General features: G+C 42.0%; 1 protein-coding gene across 15 annotated transcripts in view; it reads right to left on the bottom strand.

The window, feature by feature from the left end:
• DOCK10 (dedicator of cytokinesis 10) overlaps window positions 1-25,270 on the bottom strand; it is a 245,032-nt gene that overhangs the window by 195,356 nt on the left and 24,406 nt on the right. For 7 of the 15 annotated variants that reach the window (XM_073359906.2, XM_073359915.2, XM_073359908.2 and 4 more), the window contains exon 1: window positions 5,147-6,482. The exons of 1 other annotated variant lie outside the window; for it this stretch is intronic. In XM_073359906.2, coding sequence (XP_073216007.1) covers window positions 5,147-5,308 — 162 coding nt within the window. In that variant the 5' untranslated portion in view covers window positions 5,309-6,482. Of the gene's footprint in view, window positions 1-5,146; window positions 6,488-25,270 lie in introns of those variants that run through there. 7 more of the 15 variants (XM_073359918.2, XM_073359919.1, XM_078854439.1 and 4 more) reach the window with 4 other exon arrangements.

Raw genomic sequence — 25,270 nt, 5'->3', positions numbered from 1 at the left:
ACTTTTGTCGAGTTACATTTCAGACACACAACAAGGCTCTGTCTCCAGACCCTGTGAAAACATACTGGGCCTGACTCTCATCTCACTCTCACTGGTTTTATAGATATACAGTTCCACTGACATCCATGGAGTTACTTCCGATTTACATCAATGCAAGTGAGATGAGAATCTGTCCCAACAGACTTTCTCCAGATTGTCACCTGTGTAACAGAGAGCCGAATCTGACCTGTATCTGCCACTGACCCATACAGCATACTTGGGAAAGTCACTTCAAACCTCTCTGTTTGTCCATGTATACAAAGGGGAATAATGATACTTCCCTTGCTTTTCAAAGTGCATTGAGATCAAGGGATGAAAAATGTTATACAGGAGTTAAGTATGATTATTTTGCTATTGCTGAGTTCAAGTCATAGTATGTTGATAAAAGTACAAAGCTTATTGGCTTGGGTATAACTGGACATTGAGAAAAACCATTGTATCCTCAACAAATATCAACCTTTGTTCTTATTCTATCAGCTGTCACAAATACAACAGCATGTATCATCAGAAAAGACAAAGAGCAATCCAGGAGGCAAAATTCAAGATCTTTTCAGTCATGTGCTTTCGAAGCAAAATTTCTCCCCAAATGTTACCCCTCCCTTTCTAAACACTTTACCTACCAACTGATTTGCATAGTTCTAAATAAAATCTACATACAGAGAGGTATTCATTCCTTTTTAGTACTTTTTCCTTTGCTTGAGTCTCTTCTTTTTTTGTTTTTCCCCTTACACACATACTGTTTATGATTGTTTATATTCTGTGCTGATTTTTTTAAGCTCACACCCACACAAGCACATTGTTGATTTCATAGTGAATTGGAGTGAGGTCATCAATGGGATATCCTCCTAAGATGTATGAATTAATGTGATGGACTTCTAAGTGCTGAGCCACTGATCACACTGAATCAATTCATACAACTCCTGAGTGGTCACTGGATGCTCATTTCCTGTGGCTCCAGGATTCTGTTCAGGTTCAGAGACAAGGTTATATCCTCAGCCATCAGGCAGTTCTTTCTGTTTTTCTTGTCTCATTTATACCATTTCCCAGATATAAGTACCTTTAGGGATACATCTAAGACAATGATTAGTAATCCATCTAATCAGGATTTATATAAATATAATATAATATAAATTGAAAAAATCAGCCAACAAAGACATCAGACTGGTCTTCTGTAATGACTAGAATGCTAGAATCCTCTGCTGTGAATGTGATAAAGCTCATGTCAATGACTAGGCAGTTGGTAAACAGTGGTCACAGACCATTACACTTACAATTATCTCACTGTTACCTTGTGTTTCCCTTGTCTGCTTGCTGTATCCTGCTGTCTCTCATCTTATACTGAAAATGTATGCCCTTTGAGGCACAGACCATCTTTTTATGTGGGTGCAGTGCCTAGCACTGTTGGAGCTAGGCTCTAGGTGTTACCATAATACAAATAATAAATAAGAATCAAATGTTCAAGTGAAAGTCATCATGAGCTGAGGAACCGAGAGGACCTTGTCAGTTGATGTGCAATAAATGAACTTCATAAAGAGAGAAAAGGAGTACTTGTGGCACCTTAGAGACTAACCAATTTATTTGAGCATGAGCTTTCGTGAGCTACAGCTCACTTCATCAGATGTTTACCGTGGAAAAAATAAAGAGAGGTTCTCTTTCATTTTTCTGCCTTCTTTTTCTCTTCCTCTCTCTTTTTTCCTTTCACCTACATTTGCCAAATGGCTGAAATCATATTAAAATGGGGAACCAAATCCTCCTGCATCTCCCTGAATCCTTGACCCTACTGAATGTGATGTGGTAAAGCACAATTCCTGAGATAACCACAACCACATTAGAATGTTTGTGTTGATGAATGAAGAGGGATGCAAGTGTAAGCTAATTTATAAAACTGTAGAACATAAAGTACAGGTGCCCAGTTGTTAGAAGTACTTTGGGGGTAAATTGCTGTATTCAGTGCTTCAGAGAGTGCTCTCTAATCTAGATCATGTGACTTACAAATTTCACTTCTGGTCCACGTAATAAATAGGCTTGAGAAAACAATTCCACAAGGTATGAAGCAAGAGGGATGCTTGGAGCAGTTATTCCATATAGAAGATACTTTAAAAAATACAATCTTCTCTGAATACCTTAATACTGAAATAAATTCTTATCCTATCGTCTATTTCCAGTGCAACAAGCACAAAGGTTAAATGGGACTCACTCTCCCGTGAAAGATGGACTAAGTGCCTCGAGACACAGGACCAGATCTTCAGCTGACAGCTCCACTGAAATACTGGATTACAACAGCTGAGGATCCGGCCACAAAATGTAATTATTTTTGGTGTATGTCGTATTTTTAGGACCTGATCCTGCATTCCTTGGGCATCCAAATCCCTTAGTACCTTCAAATATGAAAACGTCATAATAAACCAGGCACGATCACTTTAGCTCCTGAAATCATTGTAACGTGACCAACGTTAGTTGGATGCAAATGCTCTATTGCATGTCCGTGTAACAGTCTCTAGCACATTATCCATACATAAACTTCACTGATCTGTCACAGACCAAGCAAGATTCTGTTAGGCTCATACATACATTTTACTAGGATTAAGCAGCCTTCAATCATTCTTCTTTCTCATGCTGCCCTTTCAACGAACATATGAAATCTACTAAAAACAGTACTGTATATTATTGCCATGTTTAAGAATTCTAAAGCAGCTCTTTCTTTTGAAGTTACTCATGCTCCATATCATTACAGAGTTTAACTGCAAAGCTTGATAGCAATTTATTTCAGGTGCAATCCTATTTAACTTAAATGGTAACTAACTGCTTTTAATGGTAGAATGAAATAATCCCTCAGATCTGGGGAAACAAAAAAAACATGCACAAGGGAAAGACCATTTATTTTAGCCTGTTACTGCTCAGTAGCTTTTTTGGTGGGCAACACTCTCAATCTAGTCTAAACCTAAACCAGCCCAAATGGAGAGCTAGACTTTGCACCCAAATCTCCCCTCTCCCACAAGGAAGTGGGGATCAACAATGTCCTCCCCTCAATTTACTAAGATGCCTTATGGGGGATTTCTGTGGGATACAGATCTGCACGGGGGGTGGCGGGGGACACTGAGTGGGCTGTTGATAAAAGTGAGTGGCCTCACGTTGGGTGAAGGTGGGGCCCAAGCAACACACGCTAACTGATCTGGCCCATGAGAAGTTATGTCTCAAGTACCTGTTTTGCAGGGCCACTTTTGTAGTACGGAAATCCGTTTGAGATCAGAAGGAATCCCTGGAAGCACAGCTCTGTGGGGAATGGACATGGGCTGCTGGCGGAGGGCCCTCTGGTTGGCACTGACCTCCTATGGATTCCTAAGAATCCCTCAGGTTTGTGGGTAGACCCCACATTTCATTCCATGTGGGGGTAAATCCCACCCCCTGACAATATGATCTGGGAGGAACACTGCAAGGGGATCTTTGCAGGGAGATCCTCTTTCTTAGCCCCCTCTCCCGGGGGTGGGGGGGTGCGGGGGTGATGCAGCCCAGATTATATGTAATTTGGGACTGTGACAGGGCTACCAAAATGCATTGCACATCAGCTCCAATCTGAACTGAAACAAGACTCTATGCTTTTACTCTAAGCATTATAACAGATTAAATGGGGTGGTCAGTACTTTCTCACACTGCACTTTCTTTAGGTCCCTTGTCACAGCATATTCTATGCAATCCTAGTAACTACTAGTGTCAGAGACACAATTATTTTTAAATTTCTCTTTGGGCAGTTATTTAACTTTTAACTGAAGGAATAAACTGTGCATTATATGGGAACCAGAGTTTAAAACAACAGATTTAAGATATCAGAGCTACAGTGATGAAAAGAGTCCCTTTTGTTGCCATGACAAGTTATCAACACCATGAATACTGGGCCAGATCTTCAGCCGCTGTAAGCTGGCATTACTAGGATCTGACCCAATGTGTCTTACCATAGTTACCATGACTGCAACACAGTATTTCTAACGCTCTGTTCATCTCACAATAGGTATAAATTACCTATTGTTCCCAGTGCCCACTTATATACAAATCAACATGCATAATGATAAGGTAAGGGATCAGTGAACACACTCTGGACTTCTTTATAATGTGCTTTAGTGACGAGTCTCTTTGTATCATTCAAATGATGTACATGATGGCTCTGATGTACTGTCTATAATAATGACTGCAGTGGTTTTCTAATATGATTACTACATAATGGTAATACAGTATCAAATTGTTATATAAGAGACGACAAGTGATTATAACTCAGCACTTAGATCCAAACCTTTCAAAATTCTGAAAATTATAACAGTGTCTATATCCAGAGAGGAACTGCAGTAACGAAGTAGTTCATATATTCTTCATCTCAAACAGTGCTTTAAATAAGGAAATGCTCTGTCACACATTGATTGATCAAACAGAATCCTAATAAATGACCTGCAGTGCTTGTTTTATTTCAATCACAGCTTAAGTTAAAAATAAATGTCTAATTTAGAAAGCAAACAACACTCATTTAAAGGCTGATAATCTTTCAAAACAAGGAGATACAGAACCAAGAAACTCACTAGCTAGCTAACAAATTTTATTTTTTCATTTAAGGGTAGCTCAGAGTTTGGAACTAAAAAATCAGCAAAGGATTTTTATCATACAAACAGCCTGTTGCAGGACCTATGGAAAGTAATTTGCATACACCTTGCTATACATTCTGTCTGCATCCTGGTTGAGGCAAAGTTTCCTATGATGAACAGACTTAGTGCACAATTTCTGAGCTGGCTCTTTGGAATTCAGAGTGTGAAATAAGATACTTTAAACAATATTATGGTTCTAATGCTTGCAATATATCTTATAACACAAAACACAAAGGAAAGTTAATAACAGTGTTGCTTTTTAGGCAGCATATGTGCAGTTCACAGTTCTAGCTATAGATGAAAGTAAAATTTCAGCTCTGATAACAAAGACAGCAAATCTACCAGAAAGCTAGTACACACTTGCAAACAGTCTATCTAATGCTCTTTTCCTCCATCTACATAGTTAAAGTCAATAAATCATATAACATCTGTAATAATAATCCTGTCAGCTATGTCTGTTTGCTAAAAGTATACTGTACCATTATGGTGAGGATTCTAGGTCTGTTCATTTCATCATCACTATCCAGTGGCAGAATTTCATGTGACAATTCCTGTTGTCGTCGTCTACAAATATGTGGACAGTTCCTCTGTACCACAGAACGAAAGGCTTGAAGCAGAACAATGCTGGCAGCACAACCCATATCTGCATCCTGAAGCCTACAAAATAACTTCTATGTTTATGCTATGTTTGAAAAACAGTGGCTCCTTGTCCCTGAAAACAGCCTACAATGCAGCTGCAGCCAGTTAGCTCTCCAATCGCCTCCTTGAATTCTGATCATCTGATCACAACCAAATAGCTTGGATGCAGATATAGGAAAGATTTGATCTGATCCACTGAAACTAAACACACGCATGTAGTATTAAGATATTTTTCTCTCTGTGTGCTTCCGAATTCATGTCAGAACATTTGCTTCCTGTCTTTTATAATAATCCTTCTCTGATTCCAGTTTAATGGAACTGAAAGCATTAAAATTCCCAGTTCAAATAAACCAGCTGTTTGTTAAAAATTGACAGGAGCAGTTTAAATGACTGGTAATAATCACGTGCAGGAAAATAATTAATGGTATCAAATCAGTAAACTTAGCACTGACAGACAGACAGATTTATAAAATTCTCCATTTAGGGTGTTTTTCCTGAGAAAAGAAACTGGCTATGGCTCACTGAAGGATCTGAGCTGCAATTTTTACGTCTTGTCATTTTCTGAAATACAGTGAACTTACTTGAGTTGGAAAATGTAATGAGCAATAATAAATGCAAAAATATGGACTGTTTCTCCCAGGTCATGTTGAAATATCAGTGTCTCAATGAGAAATGCCAGTGTTCAGCTCTGAAATGCCTCTCAGTAATATAGTTGTTGTGTGTTCCCACACATGCAGTTGTTCTGCAGACTAATACATTTTTACATTTACATAGGCAGCTTGTGTGAAGAAGGATCTTTGCTAATGAGGTCTTAAGCTGAATAAAGCACAGCTGACCTTCTAAGAAAGGTAATTGTAAGCTGTTCTAATGTTTTATCAGTAAGAATTCAGGCAAAGAAAAGAAGCTGTTAGCAGTTAACAACTTAGCCTTCTGACTCCTGCCAGACAAGTCATTCAGAAAGCAGTAAAAGCTGTGCTTAGAAATCATATGATCAGCTTGGAAACATATCAACATCTAATGATATATAGTGTAAGGCAATAGTGCTTCAGAGGAAGTTAGCACTAAAAATATCTCGCAGAAAATGGATTTCTCTTAAAATGTGAACTAAGAATTTCCAAATAGGGTTTCCAATGCAGCAGCTTTCCCTTAAACAAATATGCATCCAAAAATACAATTATATTACATAAAGGGGCTGTTCATATTGAAGGCAATGAGAGTTTGGCCAGTGATTTGCATGGGGGCATGAGCAGGCCAGTAATTTTCTGTTACTATGATGTTTGGAAATACTGTTCCTTTAAGCATAAAATGGGAATAGGACCCACACTGTTCCATAGGACCATTGTATGCTGGGTTTGATTAGGCTTTAATTGCCCAGTAATCTGTCAAAAGACAACATCATTTTAATTAAAGCATTTGCCAGAGAAGTGAAATGTGTTCTTTAAAAGCATTGCACTTGCTGCCAGTATTTCTTGTCTCTATCTCTTTTCAGTACTTATAGAAAAAAAGCTATTAGCATGGGCAGGCACTGCACAAACTCACTCACAGCTTTGTCAATGCACCTCAGTCCTAACATAAAACAATCCTGGCTCTTCTACCTCCAGCTCTCTCACTGGGCACAGACGTTCACTCTCATATAGACAAAACCATCATACATAAATGTTCACACTAAAGAGGAGGCCCCACGTCATGAATACACTTATAAGTCTAACTTTTCTAATGGGATCACAGCAGCCCAGTGGCACAGCTGTGTAATTTCCATACCAAATCAGTAATCTCACCTGTTTTGGGGGCATTGTTTATATTTTCATCAATACCCAATCTGCTCCAGTACTGGAGTTGACACCTTGGCCAAGCACAAAATACACTTGGAAGCCTGTGGGACACAAATTCCTAACTAATTCCAGGAGCATCAATCTGAGTCTGGTTTATTTCCTGCACAGCTTTTGTAGCTGGCTGTTATGGTGACTGCTGTACTGCCTTGTGGGTTGCTGTCATAAATATAAAGGGAAGGGTAAACACCTTTAAATCCCTCCTGGCCAGAGGAAAAACCCTTTCACCTGGAAAGGGTTAAGAAGCTAGGATAACCTCACTGGCACCTGACCAAAATGACCAATGAGGAGACAAGATACTTTCAAAGCTGGAGGGGGAGAAACAAAGGTTCTCTCTGTCTGTGGGATGCCATTGCCAGGAACAGAAAAGGAAGGGAGTCTTAGAATTTAGTAAGTAATCTAGCCAGATATGCATTAGATTCTGTTTTGTTTAAATGGCTGATAAAATAAGCTGTGCTGAATGGAATGTATATTCCTGTTTCTGCGTCTTTTTGTAACTTAAGGTTTTGCCTAGAGGGATTCTTTATGTTTTGAATCTGACTACCCTGTAAGGTATTTACCATCCTGATTTTACAGAGGTTTTTCTTTTACTTTTTCTTTCATTAAAATTCTCTTTTAAGAACCTGATTGCTTTTTCATTGGTCTTAAGATCCAAGGATTTGGGTCTGTGTTCACCTATTGAAATTGGTGAGGATTTTTATCAAGCCTTCCCCAGGAAAGGGAGTGTAAGGTTTGGGGAGGAGTTTGGGGGGAAAGACATTTCCAGGTGCACTCTTTTCCTGTTATATATTTGTTAGATGCTTGATGGTGGCAGCAATAAAGTCCAAGGACAAAAAGTAAAATAGTTTGTACCTTGGGGAAGTTTTAACCTAAGCTGGTAAAATAATCTTAGGGGGTATTCATGCAGGTCCCCACATCTGTACCCTAGAGTTCAGAGTGGGGAAGGAACCTTGACATGGTGGCAGAGCAGTGGATTAACTTGAAATCATTTTGAGATCAATTTGAGATTTTTTGAACCAGAAGCACAGATTTTAAAAAGGAAATTTTTTTTTTCTCCTTTGGGCTGCTGGAAAGCAGATTTTAAGCTGAAAGCAGTTAGAGGCTTTTTTTTTTTTTTTTTTTTTGTGTCTCTGCTTGGGGGCCAGAGCAGAGACAAAAGGGAATTGTCTTTTGTGAGCTGGAGTTTTCTCTACCTAAAGGCAGGGTAGTTACTTCTGCAGGGAAATTCACAAGTCTTCACAGACCTGAAGAAGTTTTTTTTTTTTTTTTTTTTTTTTTTTTACCTAAGAGCAACTAGAGGGGTTTTCTGTCTATTTGACTGGAGACAAAGGTGTTAGGTTTGTTTGTTTGTTAAGGATTTTTCTGTAGGCTGATAATCACTATCAGAGAATATAGGTATCATATTACAGCACAGCAAAATTTTACAAGACAAGCTGTTTGTTTTATTTCTAACTCTCGGGTATAAAGTTAGTTAAAAACAGAGAGGCAAACATGACAGAACCCAAGGCAGAAACAGCCAAAGAGGCTGCCCATAGGAGAGAACTGGAGGCAGCGAGAGAGACAGAAAAGAACCAAGAAGCTGCCCATAGGAGAGCTATGGAGGCAAGGGACAAAGAACTGGAGGAGAAGGAAAAAGAGAGGAAGCATGCACTGGAGATGGAGAAGGAAAAAGGTTCAGCAGAATATACCAACAAACCCTAGCAATCCTTCTCCAGGTACCACTTCCCATCCCAGAAAGTTCCCCACCTACAAGGCAGGCGAGGATACTGAGGCCTTCTTAGAAAACTTCGAAAGGGCCTGCCTTGGGTACAGCATCTCTACAGACCAGTACATGGTGGAGCTGAGGCCGCAGCTCAGTGGATCCTTAGCTGAGGTGGTGGCTGAAATGCCTAAGGAACATATGAACCAGTATGAACTGTTTAAAACCAGTCAAGAGTCAGAATGGGGCTAACACCCAAGCGTTCCCGTCGGCGATTCAGAGCCCTACGGTGGAAAGCAGACGTGTCATTTACCCGACATGCCTACCACACTGTGAAACATTGGGATGCCTGGATATCAGGAGCAAGTGTTAAATCTCCAGTAAATTTTCCCTTCCTAATGCAAATGGAGCAGTTCTTAGAGGGTGTTCCTGAGGAAATAGAAAGATTCATCCTAGATGGGAAGCCCAAAACTGTAATCGAGGCAGGGGAGATTGGAGCCAAATAGGTGGAGGTGGCAGAAAAGAAAAAAACTGGTCACAATTGGAGTGTATACCAGAAGGGACAACCTCAGACCACACCCTACTACCGGGGGCAGCCCAAGGCCACAACTACCCCCCAAGGAACCCTCCAGCCACCTTATTGTCCCGCCACACCATTCTCCAGCAACCCACCTCGCCCCAGTGACCCGTCAGTTGGACAATGTTTTAAATGTAACGAGCCGAGGCATGTAAAGGCCAACTGCCCCAAGAACCCCAACAGATTACAGTTCATTGCACCGGAATCACACCAGAGGTCCCTCAGGCCCAGATATCTCACAGTTTCCCTCTGCTCCGAGGGTATCTGGGAGTGTGGGTGGGAAGAAGGTCACCGCGTGGAGGGACACCGGAGCACAAGTGTCAGCTATCCATGCTTCCTTAGTGGACCCCAATATAAGCAAACCAGAGATCCAAGTGACGATTCAACCCTTCAAGTCCAACTCTTTCAATTTGCCTACAGCCAAGTTGCCTGTCTAGTACAAGGGCTGGTCAGGAACGTGGACTTTTGAAGTCTACAATGATTATCCCATTCCCATGCTGTTGGGGGAAGACTTAGCCAAACATGTGAAGCTAGCCAAGAGGGTGGGAGTGGTCACCCGCAGCCAGGCTAAACAAGCCGTCACGCCTAGCTCTGTTCCGGAAACTTCTACCAGGTCCCGGTCAGAGGTGATGGACCCGGACACCAGGCCAATGTCTGCAACAGCAATAGTGGATCCTGTCCCAGAAACCCAGACAGAGCCAGTCCCAGAACCGGAACCAGCGGAACAACCAGCACCAAACCCATTGCCAGCACTGAATCCACTACTTGCAACCCCAACACCTGAGAGCCCCAGCAAACCTGAACCGGCAGCGGCCAATAACCCTACACCAGAGGCTCAGCCGGAGTCTGAACCCCAACATAGAGCACCAGCGGAGAGAGGTTCACAGTCAACGGAAACAGCCCCATCCCCTACATCGCTTCCAGAGGGACCAAGCCTAGGTCCACAATCCAATGAGGAACTGATGTCTCCAGCATCAAAGGAACAGTTCCAGACCAAACAGGAAGCAGATGAAAGCCTCCAGAGAGCTTGGACGGCAGCCCGGAGCAACCCACCACCTCTCAGCTCTTCTAATCGACCCAGATTTGTTGTAGAAAGAGGACTTTTATACAAGGAAACTCTTTCTTTCTTTCTTTCTTTCTTTCTGGTGGACATCAGGAAGACTGGCATCCTCAGAGACAGTTGGTAGTTCCAACTAAGTACCGGGTAAAGCTCTTGAGCTTAGCCCACGATCATCCTAGTGGCTATGCTGGGGTGAACAGGACCAAAGACCATTTGGGGACGTCATTCCACTGGGAGGGAATGGGCAAGGATGTCTCTACTTATGTCCAGTCTTGTGAGGTATGCCGAAGAGTGGGAAAACCCCAAGACCAGGTCAAAGCCCCTCTCCAGCCACTCCCCATCATTGAGGTTCCATTTCAGCGAGTAGCTGTGGATATTCTGGGTCCTTTTCTGAAAAAGACACCCAGAGGAAAGCAGTACATACTGACTTCCATGGATTTTGCCACCCGATGGCCAGAAGCAGTAGCTCTAAGCAACACCAGGGCTAAAAGTGTGTGCCAGGCACTAGCAGACATTTTTGCCAGGGTAGGTTGGCCCTCCGACATCCTCACAGATGCAGGAACTAATTTCCTGGCAGGAACTATGAAAAACCTTTGGGAAGCTCATGGGGTAAATCACTTGGTTGCCACTCCTTACCATTATCAAACAAATGGCATGGTGGAGAAGGTTAATGGAACTTTGGGGGCCATGATACGTAAATGAGCACTCCAATGATTGGGACCTAGTGTTGCAGCAGTTGCTCTTTGCCTACAGAGCTGTACCACATCCCAATTTAGGGTTTTCACCATTTGAACCTGTATATGGCCGCGAGGTTAAGGGGCCATTACAGTTGGTGAAACAGCAATGGGAGGGGTTTACACCTTCTCCAGGAACTAACATTCCGGACTTTGTAACCAACCTACAAAAACACCCTCCAAACCTCTTTAGCCCTTGCTAAAGAAAACCTACAGGATGCTCAAAAAGAGCAAAAAGCCTGGTATGATAAACACGCCAGAGAGCGTTCCTTCAAAGCAGGGGATCAGGTCATGGTCTTAAAGGCGCTCCAGGCCCATAAAATGGAAGTGTCGTGGGAAGGGCCATTCATGGTCCAGGAGTACCTGGGAACTGTTAATTATCTCATAGCATTCACCACCTCCAACCAAAAGCCTAAGGTGTACCATATTAATTCTCTAAAGCCCTTTTATTCAAGAGAATTAAAGGTCTGTCTGTTTACAGCCCAGGGAGGAGATGATGCTGAGTGGCCTGAAGGTGTCCACTCTGAAGGGAAAAGTGCTGGTGGTGTGGAAGAGGTGAACCTCTCCATGACCCTTGGGCGTATGCAGCAACAGCAGATCAAGGAGCTATGCACCAGCTACGCGCCGACGTTCTCAGCCACCCCAGGACTGACTGAATGGGCATACCACTCCATTGACACAGGTAATGCTCACCCAATTAAAGTCCAACCTTACCGGGTGTCTCCTCAAGCTAAAACTGCTATAGAATGGGAGATCCAGGATATGTTACAGATGGGTGTAATCCGCCCCTCTGAAAGTGCATGGGCATCTCCAGTGGTTCTAGTTCCCAAACCAGATGGGGAAATACAGCATTTAGCTTATGGTAGTCCACACAAAAACGTAACTCGCCCAGACAACCATCCAATGCCACGCACAGATGAACTATTAGAGAAACTGGGATGGGCCCAGTTCATCTCTACCTTGGACTTTACCAAGGGATACTGGCAGGTACCACTAGATGAATCCGCCAAGGAAAGGTCAGCCTTCACCACACATCTCGGGTTGTATGAATTTAATGTACTCCCTTTCGGGCTGCGGAATGCACCCACCACCTTCCGAAGACTTGTAGATGGTCTCCTAGTGGGATCAGCAGAATATGTAGTCACCTACCTTGACAATGTGGCCATATTTTCAGATTCCTGGGCAGACCACCTGGAACATCTACAAAAAGTCCTTGAGTGCATAAGGGAGGCAAGACTAAATGTTAAGGCTAAGAAGTGTCAAATAGGCCTAAACAGAGTGACTTACGTTGGACACCAGGTGGGTCAAGGAACTATCAACCCCCTACAGGCCAAAGTGGATGCTATCCAGAAGTGGCCTGTCCCAAAGTTAAAGAAACTGGTCCAATCCTTCTTAGGCTTTGTCATAAATATAAAGGGAAGGGTAAACCCCTTTGAAATCCCTCCTGGCCAGGGGAAAGCTCCTCTCACCTGTAAAGGGTTAAGAAGCTAAAGGTAACCTCGCTGGCACCTGACCAAAATGACCAATGAGGAGACAAGATACTTTCAAAAAGCTGGGAGGAGGGAGAGAAACAAAGGGTCTGTGTCTGTCTGTAGTCGTTTTGGCCGGGGACAGAACAGGAATGGAGTCTTAGAACTTTTAGTAAGTAATCTAGCTAGGTATGTGTTAGATTATGATTTCTTTAAATGGCTGAGAAAAGAATTGTGCTGAATAGAATAACTATTTCTGTCTGTGTATCTTTTTTGTAACTTAAGGTTTTGCCTAGAGGGGTTCTCTATGTTTTTGAATCTAATTACCCTGTAAGATATATACCATCCTGATTTTACAGGGGGAATTTCTTTATTTCTATTTACTTCTATTTTTTATTAAAAGTCTTCTTGTAAAACACTGAATGCTTTTTCATTGTTCTCAGATCCAAGGGTTTGGGTCTGTGGTCACCTATGCAAATTGGTGAGGCTTTTTATCCAACATTTCCCAGGAAAGGGGGAGTGCAAGTGTTGGGAGGATTGTTCATTGTTCTTAAGATCCAAGGGTCTGGGTCTGTAGTCACCTAGGCAAATTGGTGAGGCTTTTTACCAAACCTTGTCCAGGAAGTGGGGTGCAAGGTTTTGGGAAGTATTTTGGGGGGAAGGACGCGTCCAAACAGCTCTTCCCCAGTAACCAGTATTAGTTTGGTGGTGGTAGCGGCCATTCCAAGGATAACGGGGGTAATATTTTGTACCTTGGGGAAGTTTTGACCTAAGCTGGTAAAGATAAGCTTAGGAGGTTTTTCATGCAGGTCCCCACATCTGTACCCTAGAGTTCAGAGTGGGGGAGGAACCTTGACAGGCTTGGCCGGATATTACAGGTGATTTGTACCGCAATATAGCCAAATCGCCGCCCCACTGACAGACCTAACCAAAAAGAAACAGTGAAATGCCACTCAGTGGACCAAAGAGTGTCAGAAGGCCTTTCACCAGCTTAAAGCGACACTCATGTCTGACCCTGTGCTAAGGGCCCCAGACTTTGACAAACCGTTCCTAGTAAGCACAGATGCCTCCGAGCGTGGTGTAGGAGCAGTTTTAATGCAGGAAGGACCGGATCAAGAATTCCACCCTGTTTCTCAGCAAAAAGCTGTCTGAGAGGGAAAGCAACTGGTCAGTCAGTGAAAAAGAATGTTATGCCATTGTCTAAGCTCTGGAAAAGCTACGCCCATATGTTTGGGGACGGCGTTTCCACCTGCAAACAGACCATGCTGCGCTGCAGTGGCTTCATACCGCCACGGGAAATAACAAAACTTCTTCGGTGGAGTTTAGCTCTCCAAGATTTTGATTTCGACATCCAACACATCTCAGGAGCTTCTAACAAAGTGGCTGATGCACTCTCCCGTGAAAGTTTCCCAGAATCAACTGGGAAGCGTAATAGGCCCAAGGGAAGGACTCCTCAAATCCAGCAATACAATGGCTGTACACACAGATGCATTAGAGCCATCAAAATAAGACAGCCCCTTAGGTATCTTTTAAATTTATATTACACCTGTATTTTATTTATTAACAGTGTTGAAGCCAATGGCAAAACTCCCCTCACGTTCAGTGGTGCAGCATCAGGCACTATCCCATGATAACTAGTACCTTTCTAGGTTTCAGAGGAACAGCCGTGTTAGTCTGTATTCGCAAAAAGAAAAGGAGGACTTGTGGCACCTTAGAGACTAACCAATTTATTTGAGCATAAGCTTTCGTGAGCTACAGCTCACTTCATCGGATGCATACTGTGGAAAGTGTAGAAGATCTTTTTATATACACACAAAGCATGAAAAAATACCTCCTCCCACCTCCCTCTCCTGCTGCTAATAGCTTATCTAAAGTGATCACTCTCCTTACAATGTGTATGATAATCAAGTTGGGCCATTTTCAGCACAAATCCAGGGTTTAACAAGAATGTCTGTGGGGGGGAGGAAAAAACAAGGGGAAATAGGTTACCTTGCATAATGACTTAGCCACTCCCAGTCTCTATTCAAGCCTAAGTTAATTGTATCCAATTTGCAAATGAATTCCAATTCAACAGTTTCTCGCTGGAGTCTGGATTGGAAGTTTTTTTGTTGTAATATAGCAACTTTCATGTCTGTAATCGGATGACCGGAGAGATTGAAGTGTTCTCCGACTGGTTTATGAATGTTATAATTCTTGACATCTGATTTGTGTCCATTTATTCTTTTACGTAGAGACTGTCCAGTTTGACCAATGTACATGGCAGAGGGGCATTGCTGGCACATGATGGCATATATCACATTGGTGGATGTGCAGGTGAATGTGATATATGCCATATATGTCCTTAGACGTTCTTGTTAAACCCTGGATTTGTGTTGGAAATGGCCCAACTTGATTATCATACACATTGTAAGGAGAGTGATCACTTTAGATAAGCTATTAGCAGCAGGAGAGTGGGGTGGGAGGAGGTATTTTTTCATGCTTTGTGTGTATATGAAGAGATCTTCTACACTTTCCACAGTATGCATCCGATGAAGTGAGCTGTAGCTCACGAAAGCTTATGCTCAAATAAATTGGTTAGTCTCTAAGGTGCCACAAGTACTCCTTTTCTTAGTACCTTGCTACTAAGCTGAAGTCAATGGGGCCATTTGATGATTAAGTTTATGCTCAGAGTGAGGGTATCATAGCTCATTTAAGAGGATTTTGTTCAGAATTGCTGCTCTTACTGTGTCTGCAGAGTTTGGGGTAGGCAAGCAAAGCTGAAAGAGAGACGACATCTATCTGCCTTCCTGCACTGTATCAAGGACCTGATTCTGAAAAACAGCACTCTCAAACCCTGCTGACATCAGGATCAGGCCACCAAAATCAGCCGGAGGGAAGGGCTCTCAGTACTTCATGCTACTATGCTCCTGGAAAGTGGCTTTAAGTGGTTCTAAATGACTAATTAAATAGTCTATTACATTGTTTTAATATGATAAAGACTATTTGGATTCAGATTGTGGAATTTTAGACTTTGGGGTTGGTTTTTTTTGTTTGTTTTTTTGGTTTTTTTTTTACTATAAAGGGGTGACCTCTTGTCTTTCCCTGACCAAACCAAGATTCTTCATACTCTTTACTATGACCCTCTACTAGGTCTGTTTATAAAACTTGTTCAAAATGTCTTTATCATCCATCTTCGTACTGTTCACACTGTCATTTCCAAGCACCACACTTGTGGAATAGGTTTCACATGGGAACACCCCATTTCCTCTCTGTGTGCACACTCCTCACACATTGGCCTTGGTGGAAATATTGTTCACTTCTCAAATTCTTTCAAGCCCTAGGTGAGGACCCTAACCTCTGGACCATCCTTTATTTCTGGGTGTATATTTTTTCAGGCTCCAACCATGAGAATTTTAAGATGTCACCACAAATTTAATTAATATTTTGTATTAATATTGTATTATTTGTTAACAATCATGATTATTTTACCAATCTCTCAATTTTATTAATTATTATCTGTCTGATTGTGTCCCCTCATCTAGCAGGATATAATGTAACTGACAACGATTTGCCCACTCTAGATATAGATTTATGTCTTCCCCCACTTATATTGAATCCAACAATATGCAGTTCTATCAACTTTAAGTCTTCAGTGACATATATATCTTCTTCATTCATTCATTCATCGTGTGGATACAATATATATCCATTAACACCCAGTTCTCAGTAATTTGGCAACTGTGCAAATTTACACACACTGTGATGTACCTCTCAGAGACCACACCTTCCGTTCAGTTGCACAGGCTCTAACCAAACTCCTGTGGACTTCAGCAGGAGTTTTGTCCCAATAAAGACTGCAGTATTCGGCCCATCTAGGGTAATTAAATTCAATGCCTAAATTCAGTCAATAAATTCACAGTAAAAAGAGCATGCACATTCAGGAAGGAAATGACAATGAAATTAGGTTTACAGCAGAGTGAGGCATGAAGTGGTAAACAAATACCAAAAGATGGTTGATAAGAGTACATGTGGCTTCTAATTAAGATCCACAGGATGTGGATTTATAAACTTAGCTACCTGTTCTGTGTAGACTAGATGGTGGAGCATTTGTGCAGGTTGCTTAGAATTGAAGCTCATTAATCTCCTTCAACAGAGGATAAGGAGAGACCATCTGTAAGATGTTTTCAGAACGCCAATGAGTAGCATGTCTGAGTTCTTAAGTTCACAACAAAGTCTCATAGAAGAGAAAACAAACTAGAAAGTATTGTAATATGGGTCCTTCCCAGAAAGCACCGTTACAAAACACTTCACAAAACCTAAGGGCAGAATGAAGAGAAACAAAAGTTTTGAACTTTACATATGTTTGTTGCATTCAGTCACTCATGCCTCAAGACAGACAGGAAAGTGAGATAAGACTGAAAAAAAAAGTTAAAAATACTTTAGACAAACCGTATTTTTGCACTGTCTGCAATTTTCAAACAGTGATACAGGAGAATAATAATGTTGGTTCTGATTATTGTCCATAATACTCGCTAGTACTTCTGAGGTTAAAAAAAAATATTCACCACTTACATGGAACATCTCATCTCTAAAACACTTCACAAACATTAACTAATCACCACAATACACCTTAGGTAACTAAATATCAGCCAGATGACTATCATTATCAGTCATCAAGCAAATAATACAATTATTTAAAGTTATTAACATATTTTTGATAGAACAGTGCCTCCAGGTTTATGACAATCTAATGGCTCTTTCACCCCCAAGCATCTGGTGTGGAAGGGCTGCAAATGCTATTCCATATCTAGCTGCAATAGAAGCCAGAGGGCATTATCTAGATACTGATATGACTCCCATTGCCAAAGTATTTGGGCACCTTACAATCCTTAATGCATTTATCCTCACTACACCCCTGTGAGTTAAGGCAGTGCTATTATCACCACTGTACAAATGAGGAACTAAGGCACAGAGAGGCTAAGTGACTTGCCCAAGATCAGATAGCAAGTCTCTGGTCGGAACGAGAATTGAACCCAAGTCTCAGACTAATGCTCTAACCCCAGTGGACCATCCTGCCTGCAGCACCCCCAAACCCTGGATTGAGGGCATTATTTGGGGAGGAGGAATGAATTCACCTTAAAAGGAGATTATCTAATTAAGGAAATGTCTTTGTAAATGAAGCACTGGCCTTTCATCTCTAATATCTCAGATTGGGACAACTAGGGAATGCTGCAATTTGTATTTGATTGCACACGTCTCTGAATTTACTTGAACTGTATGCACAATCCCTGTTTTATGAATATTTGGGTAATTTTTCATTTGTTTGTAGAAAACACATGCCTCAAATTCCCATGACAATATGTGTTTGCATAAAGATTCACACTAGAAGTGTCTGCACTAAAATAAATCTTCAGTCATTTGGTCAGAACAGAAATAACCCGTGATTTAAGGGACCAACCACACAGCACAAATAAGATTATAAACTCTTCAGGGCGGGGCTTGCAGCTATTACATGTTCATATTAAGTCTTGCCCAAATAGGCATGGAGCCCCAAAGCGATATAGTCATAAAAATAATAATAATAAGTAACAAATTTCAAAGGGTAACATCCATATTATTGCTCTGTGGTTACAATGGACCTAGTGGAGGAGAAAAGAACTATTCCATGTGAGTAAAAATGACACAGTCTGTCTTAAATTATAATGTACTCAAAGTCATAGTCACAGAGAATGGTTTGCAGACAATCCAAAGACTGAAACCTATTCACAGAATCAGTTCATCAAATATTGAGCAGATCTGTAAAAATCAAAGTCTGTTCACAGAACTCTCAAACAGAGAAAAAAATGATTCACTGCAAAGAATTTGGACAGCTGTAGTGTGAGACAGCTTTAATAAAGATGGCAGATGGGGGTATCTCAGTTCTTTTGCTACTATGCAGATGTGTGCACAGTAAATTGACCATGTCTTGTTCAACGCATCTGGAATTATATTATCAGAGCCCTCATAATTAAAAAGTATGTATTCTTCTGTCATGAAGATAATAACAAATCTTTAGTTCTTTCTATTCTATATGGTTCTTATATCACCCTTATCACTGTACTATCTGAGCATCTTCCAGTAAGGCATTAAGAATTACAATGCTCCTTGCCCAGCATCCTAGACATCTCACCACCATCCACAGCACCCCTGTGAACACAAGTCTGGACAGGGTCTCTTCACCCATTGTCCCAAGAAAGTCTATTCTTCCTGGCAAAGGCAATTTTCCTCAGACACGCCAGAGGCCCTTGTCTCCAGGACATCCGGAATTTTAAAAGTTTTGAGGTACACAATTGCAAGAAAAAGAGCACCAGGAAAATTTCTCAAAGTGAGCAAATCTCTCTTCATGCTCAGACACTTCAAACGAAGAATAGTGGGATCTTACCCAATTTCCAAACTGATCAACTTTGAGGCTGAGATCATAAGTAGGAAATAGCCTAAAGGATAATCTTTCTGGAAAGCACAGTAAGCCCCTGGAAGCAGAGGCTTATAATTAAAGCATCTCCTCAACCACAAAGATAGTGTCACTAAACGAATGATATAAGGCCAAATCCCCCACTATAGCATACCCCATTTTATGCATTAGGGATCAAAAGCCAACTAAGCTAGACAAGGGAGTCATACCACACTGTTGGGGGATCCCACAGTAGCACAGAGCCAGCATTCCGGTGTACTTCGCTCAGGATCATGGGAGCAAAAATGTCACCTTGCAATCTCCTCCAGAGCTGCACTGTCCACTTCCTTCCCATAGCCAAAGTTTTGGGCCACAACATCTTGCACAATGTTTTTTCCAAGTATGCCTATCACTGCAGGTTTAACTTGTACTGCTTGTACTGAAGGTTTAACTTGTACTACAGTGATTCAGGATAGCATTTTAAAGCACATTTGTGGAGTGTAAGCTTATTCTGAAGAAAGTTCAAACACTCACAATAAATAGGAGCTACTGATAAATAATATTAATATTTTGTGCTTCTATCATGCCTTTTACCAGAGGATCTCCAAGTATTTTACAAGCATTAATTCATGAATTCTCAAAACACAACTACACACTAGGCAAGTATTATTATAAGCATTGTACAGGGTTCTAAACTGAGACACAAAGTGGCTAAGGGCTCTGCCAAAGGTCATGCAATGCGTCAGTCGCAAAACCAGAAGCAAAACCTTGATGTCTTTTCACGCATCTAGTCAAGCTTCTATGTTAACCCACCCCATCCACTCTAAATAAACTGATCTTCACTAGATATTCTTGGTAAATCCAGATAACTGGTTACTTCATTAACTGGCCAAGATAGTCTCTGTGCAATATATAATTAGTTTTATTTATATTTTGTTTATGCTGCATTCACCCTTGGATAACATTAAGGTTTTTTCAATTCATATTTATTAACTTGTAATCAAAATAAAATTTAAATCACTTAAGAATTTATTCAGTAGACAGTGAGTAAGATGCTGAACAAAATGCAGTCATTTAATTTCTAGCACACTTACCCTATACTACTAAGAAATATTTAGGATGCTATATACTTAGGACATTGTATATCCTAGGATGACTTATCACCCAGCTACTCGATAAACCATTAAATGAGGGCCTGCAGAAAGTTAATATGTGGCACCCTCTAGAGAGTAGTAGTTGAAAGACAGATATATCATCAAACCCTTAGCCATTGCGGCTGGATATCATAGCAACATGGTTTATTCCATCCATAATGTTTATGAGTTTTTTTTAACATAAAAATAGGAGTGTAAGACTCAAAACCTGAAATCCTGAGACAGCCCTTTCTTGACCATAAAACTGCTGTTGAATTTAATGGAAGTACAGACTGAGTAAGGAGTACAGGAGTAGGTCTAGAAAGTCTGTATTGAACTAGTAAAAGAACGTAGGCTGAAACAGTTTGAATCTAATCTATGCAGTGGCAAGCACAGCTAGAGATGAGGAAGTGACAATGTGAAAGCTGCATACGCAGTTCATCGCTGAGTGTGGTGCAGAGCTACTACACAGTCTTCACAATGTCAGTTAGTATCTTCTTTTGAAACACTCCGGTTCAGACTTCGCCACTGGCCTGTGTTGGAGACAATGCAGAGCCAACTTTGCTGCATGGGGAGTTCTAGAAAACACTGTCCTTAGGCAGTTGCAAAGAGGCGCTGATATGGGTCATATAAGCAGGGTGTGCACTGGTTTTTAACTCTTCTCCTTCCCAATATATTTTTTTCCTTTTCTCCCTACTTGATAACTTTCCTTTAGTATTAATTTCCATAAAACTGTATGATGTTAAATAACAGGTGATATATACATACAGTGAGATGTAAATCTACATGCACGTATGCACACCTTAAAAGTAGTTGTTGCAATCTGATTTTTAATCTATATGAAACATGCAGGAACACACTGATTCTCCAATCTTTACTTTGAAAAGTAGCTTGCTATAAGAGCAAACCTATTGAAATCAATGGGACTACTTGCCCAGCAAGGTACTTCTCTCAGTATGCATAAAGTAACAGATCCAAAGCTCAGTGAACTTAATGGAAAGGCTTCCATGGAGTTCAAGAGGCTTTCGATCAGTCCTTAACTGTACTGGCTAAAGAACAGAATGGCTAGAGCACTCTAATGCAAAGAAAATAATAGCTCTTACTGAGTTTTCCTTAAGTATATACCAGAAAAACATAAATCCATCACTGGAGTTAAAAAACAAATGTCTTTTTTAGATCCTTTATTATCCAATAAAAGTGTATTATTTAGATCCTCCTAAATCCACCCTTACCATTGCATAGCACTAAATAAAAACACACATTAAAATAAGCTACGGGAAGAACATTTACCAGAAGTTAAAAATAATGCCAGACTAATATTAGTGAAGTGAATTCTGCGCAAATAAGCCATATTACAAAACCAGACAACGTACTAGTGGTTCCCAGAAAGGACCTAAGTTGCCCCATGAAGTCATTGTAGAGAATTCAAAAAGATTTGAGGAAAATAGAGCATTAAATTGTCACACTGGACTCACAAACAACCCCTCAAGTGGTCTAACAAAGCTGGTCCTGTTCCTACGATGCTTTCTTTTTACTAGACCAAGAGGATAAGTCCTGAAACGTAAAGTTGGCTTGGAGGAAAAAGGTGCCACTAGTACTCCTTTTCTTTTTGCGAATACAGACACACACGGCTGCTACTCTGAAACTTGTCAGTCTGGTTTCACTCAATAAAACACACTGATGTTTGTGACAGTGCTCACCAATTTTAACAACGAACACTATGCTGTTATCTTTGTTATGGTTTGAGATTCTTTAAAGATTCTTGTATATGTGATTTCACAAATGAAGTTTAAGAATAAAAGTCATAGATACACTAAAAGTCACTCTTCCCACATGGGAACAAATGGATTCTTCACTCACCATCCTAGAACTAAACCTACTCCTTATGGAACCACGTGGGGGGGGGGGGAGGAGAAGATAAAAAGCGCTTAACAAAAACTCAGGAATGTATGGCAGCTTATTGCTGTAACAGCAAATTTCACTATTCTAAAATAAACCAGCCAAGGGTAATGAAATTTAGAATATAATATAAGGGTTTGGCTCAAATGTCCATAGCACAAGGATGTTCAGAATAGAAGATGGCCAGAATATGGATTCAATACCATGGGAGGTTCATGCACTATTAAGTTCCTTTTTAGAGTCTGACTGAAAACCTGACAAAGTCAATGGACAGGCTCTTATTGACTTCAGTGAACTTTGGGTTTGTCACAACTGAAAAAGATCTGTTATGATCTCAGCTTAGTCCCTATTTGTGTATTTTGTAAAATCACCATGCCTTGCCTTGATTCATAGTTAGCAGTCCCTGTTCAGGTGAGGGCCAGGAATATAAGTATGTATGTTGTTGATCAAAATTCAGAAGTATTGGCAAAGCCACATGGAGGAGATTTTGCTCAGTGCCTGCACACCCTTGCTAAGGGAAAAAAACAAAAAGGAACAGAAACAGAGCTAATCTCTGACATTCAGGACAGTAATAGTTGAAGTCCAGCATATTTGAATGAGAAGCGGAAAGGGCCATGTACTTGGGTGTGCTCCCCACACTGGCCCTGCAAGAGCTGAGTTAGGGCAGGTGGGCCCAATCAGCTGATTAGGCTGCAAACAAGGGAATTTTAGGCTGGATGCAGCTAATTAGAGAGAAGCTCACCTGCAAAGGACAGGTGTGGTTTCTACAAGAGGCAGGAAATTGGAAGCAGGGGAGGCAGCAGGGAGAAGTGTTGGAGGGCTAAAATTACTCCCTGGGAGGGGGGGAGTGAAGAGACTAGCAAACCCAGAGGAGTAGGGGAAGGTCAGATGTGGAAGCAGCTCAGGGAAAAGCAGCAAGGTGCAGAGAATAGACCTTGGCTGCTGTGTAGAGGGTCCCTGAACCAGAAACCGGAGTAGAAGGTAGGCCCAGGTTCTCCTACCACCCACGGTCAGAGTGGCACTGTGAGGCAGTGAAACGGAAGACTGCCTGAGACTGCTGGAGAGCAAGAACCTTGATACTCACCCTGGAAGGGGAAACCATAATAGTGACCTGGCCACAGGGTTAAGTCACAGAGAGGATGCTGTGGTTCCTGGAGCAAGAGAGGGGCTGCAGAGGAGAAACTGATGGGTAGAACCCTGCACGGATAAAAAATTTATATCTGCAGATATAAATTGGTACACACGGAGCTGCAGGGATTTACTGGGAACCACACCAATGAAAGCAGCAGCATGTTGAGCTGCCCCATCCACTGGGGCAGGCACCGGGCCCACTGGGGCAGGCACTGGGCCCTGGTCTAACTAGTGTGTACAAGTGGCTTGCATGCTGCCAGACAGGAGATGCAGACTGCTGCATGGAAGGGACTTCTGTCCAGCAACACGGAAGCTGCTTGCACACACTAGTGCAACCAGGAACAGCTCCTGGTGAGCCTGGTGCCCACTCCAGTGGGTCGGGCTGGGGGCAGTACAGCCATACCAGAGCAGCTGCCCGGGCTGGGTGCTGGCTTCTGGAAGGGGCAGCCCGACATACTGCTGCTTTCACTGTTGTGGTTCCTGGTAAAGCCCTGCAGCTCTGTGGATACAGATTTATGTATTTATTATATATCTTCATCCATGGATATAAACTTTGTAACTGCGCAGGGCTCTACTGATTAGGTATAACTGCTGGAAGGAACATTGGCCTGACCGAGCTAATCACCAGAACCGCCAGGAAGTGACACTGTCCAGGGATGAGTGGAGCAAACCTGGCACATTTGGAGGAGAATGCAGGCAGGATGGTTACCTCTGATACATGGGGTCAATAACGGACCGTGTCTGACAAGAACCATGAAGTGAGTGGCAGAGACACGCTGTAAGGTAGTTGAACTCTGCTGCAAAGGGCCATAACAGAGAGAGAACCCCTAAAGAAGGCAAAAATGGAAATGCTCACAGTACGGACTCTGTCCCTTAGTAAGTTGTCCCTTACTAGGGTGGATGCTGGAGTTGCCGCTCCCACAGAGGGGAGCTGAGAAGCAACAAGGGTGGGTCCATGCTATGTGAGGACCAATATTTGAGAACCAGCAGATACTGTAGAAAGCCCATTTGTATTTACAAGACCGCATGGTGCGGGTACCTAGGCAACAGCAGCAACCGTACAGAATCCTGCAGGGAAGAAGCAGGAGTCATCGTAAGGGTCAGGAATGGGAAAGGTGCTCCGGAGCTAGGAGGCCAAAAGCCCACCCTGAAGGTGCTATAGCTGTGGGAGCAGGGGGCACCTGAAGTGGGAATACCTCTATTTGAAAGGAAGCAAAGAGCCTTACTAGGGGGCAAGGACTGAGGTGAGGGACCAGAGAGCCGACCAAATAAGCGATTGTGTTGGAGGACCTGTTTTTGGTGTGGGGAAAGGGCATATCAAGATTGGCTGCAGAGGAGAAACTGACGGGGTGTAACCACTGGAAGGAGCATCAGCCTGACTGAGCTAATCCCCAGAACAGCCAGTAGGCAGCACTGTCCAGCAGTGAGTAGCGCAAACCCAGCATAGGCTGAACACAGGGTGAGACTGGAGGCACACATTCAAAGATGGGTGACACTATGGCTACCTATTAGGAGGCACCATCATTATATCAGAATATCCTTTAAAGCCAGAAATCACCTGAGGGATATGCCAACCAAAGACCAACACAAAACAAATCTAACAAAAGATTGGGCAACCTTTATTTACTGAGGGTGATGAGCAGCTTCATGATAATGCTTGTAGAACACATGGGTCATACAGAACCCAAAATATCCATGGAGCAATACTGTCATGCAGATGCCCCAGTGATGGAGAACAAAGGGCCATATATTGCTACTTGCACGTACATCTGCTGCATTCATCTAGCTACACCTGACTGCACCAGCCTCAAAGAATTTGTCTGGTTTGCATTTCTATATTGACTACTTTGTGTGCACTGCATCTTTTTATCTTCCTGCACAGAACATGCCAGAGCATTAAATATTAAATCAATGGTTCCCAAACTTGTTCCGCCACTTGTGCAGGGAAAGCCCCTGGCGGGCCGGGCCGGTTTGTTTACCTGCTGCCTCCACAGGTTTGGCCAATCGCGGCTCCCAGTGGCCAT

The sequence above is a fragment of the Lepidochelys kempii genome, chromosome 9, assembly GCF_965140285.1.
Source record: "Lepidochelys kempii isolate rLepKem1 chromosome 9, rLepKem1.hap1, whole genome shotgun sequence".
Classification (NCBI taxonomy): domain Eukaryota; kingdom Metazoa; phylum Chordata; order Testudines; family Cheloniidae; genus Lepidochelys; species Lepidochelys kempii.
The sequence above is the reverse complement of the archived record's forward strand: the minus strand, read 5'-3'. Positions and strand labels throughout refer to the sequence as shown.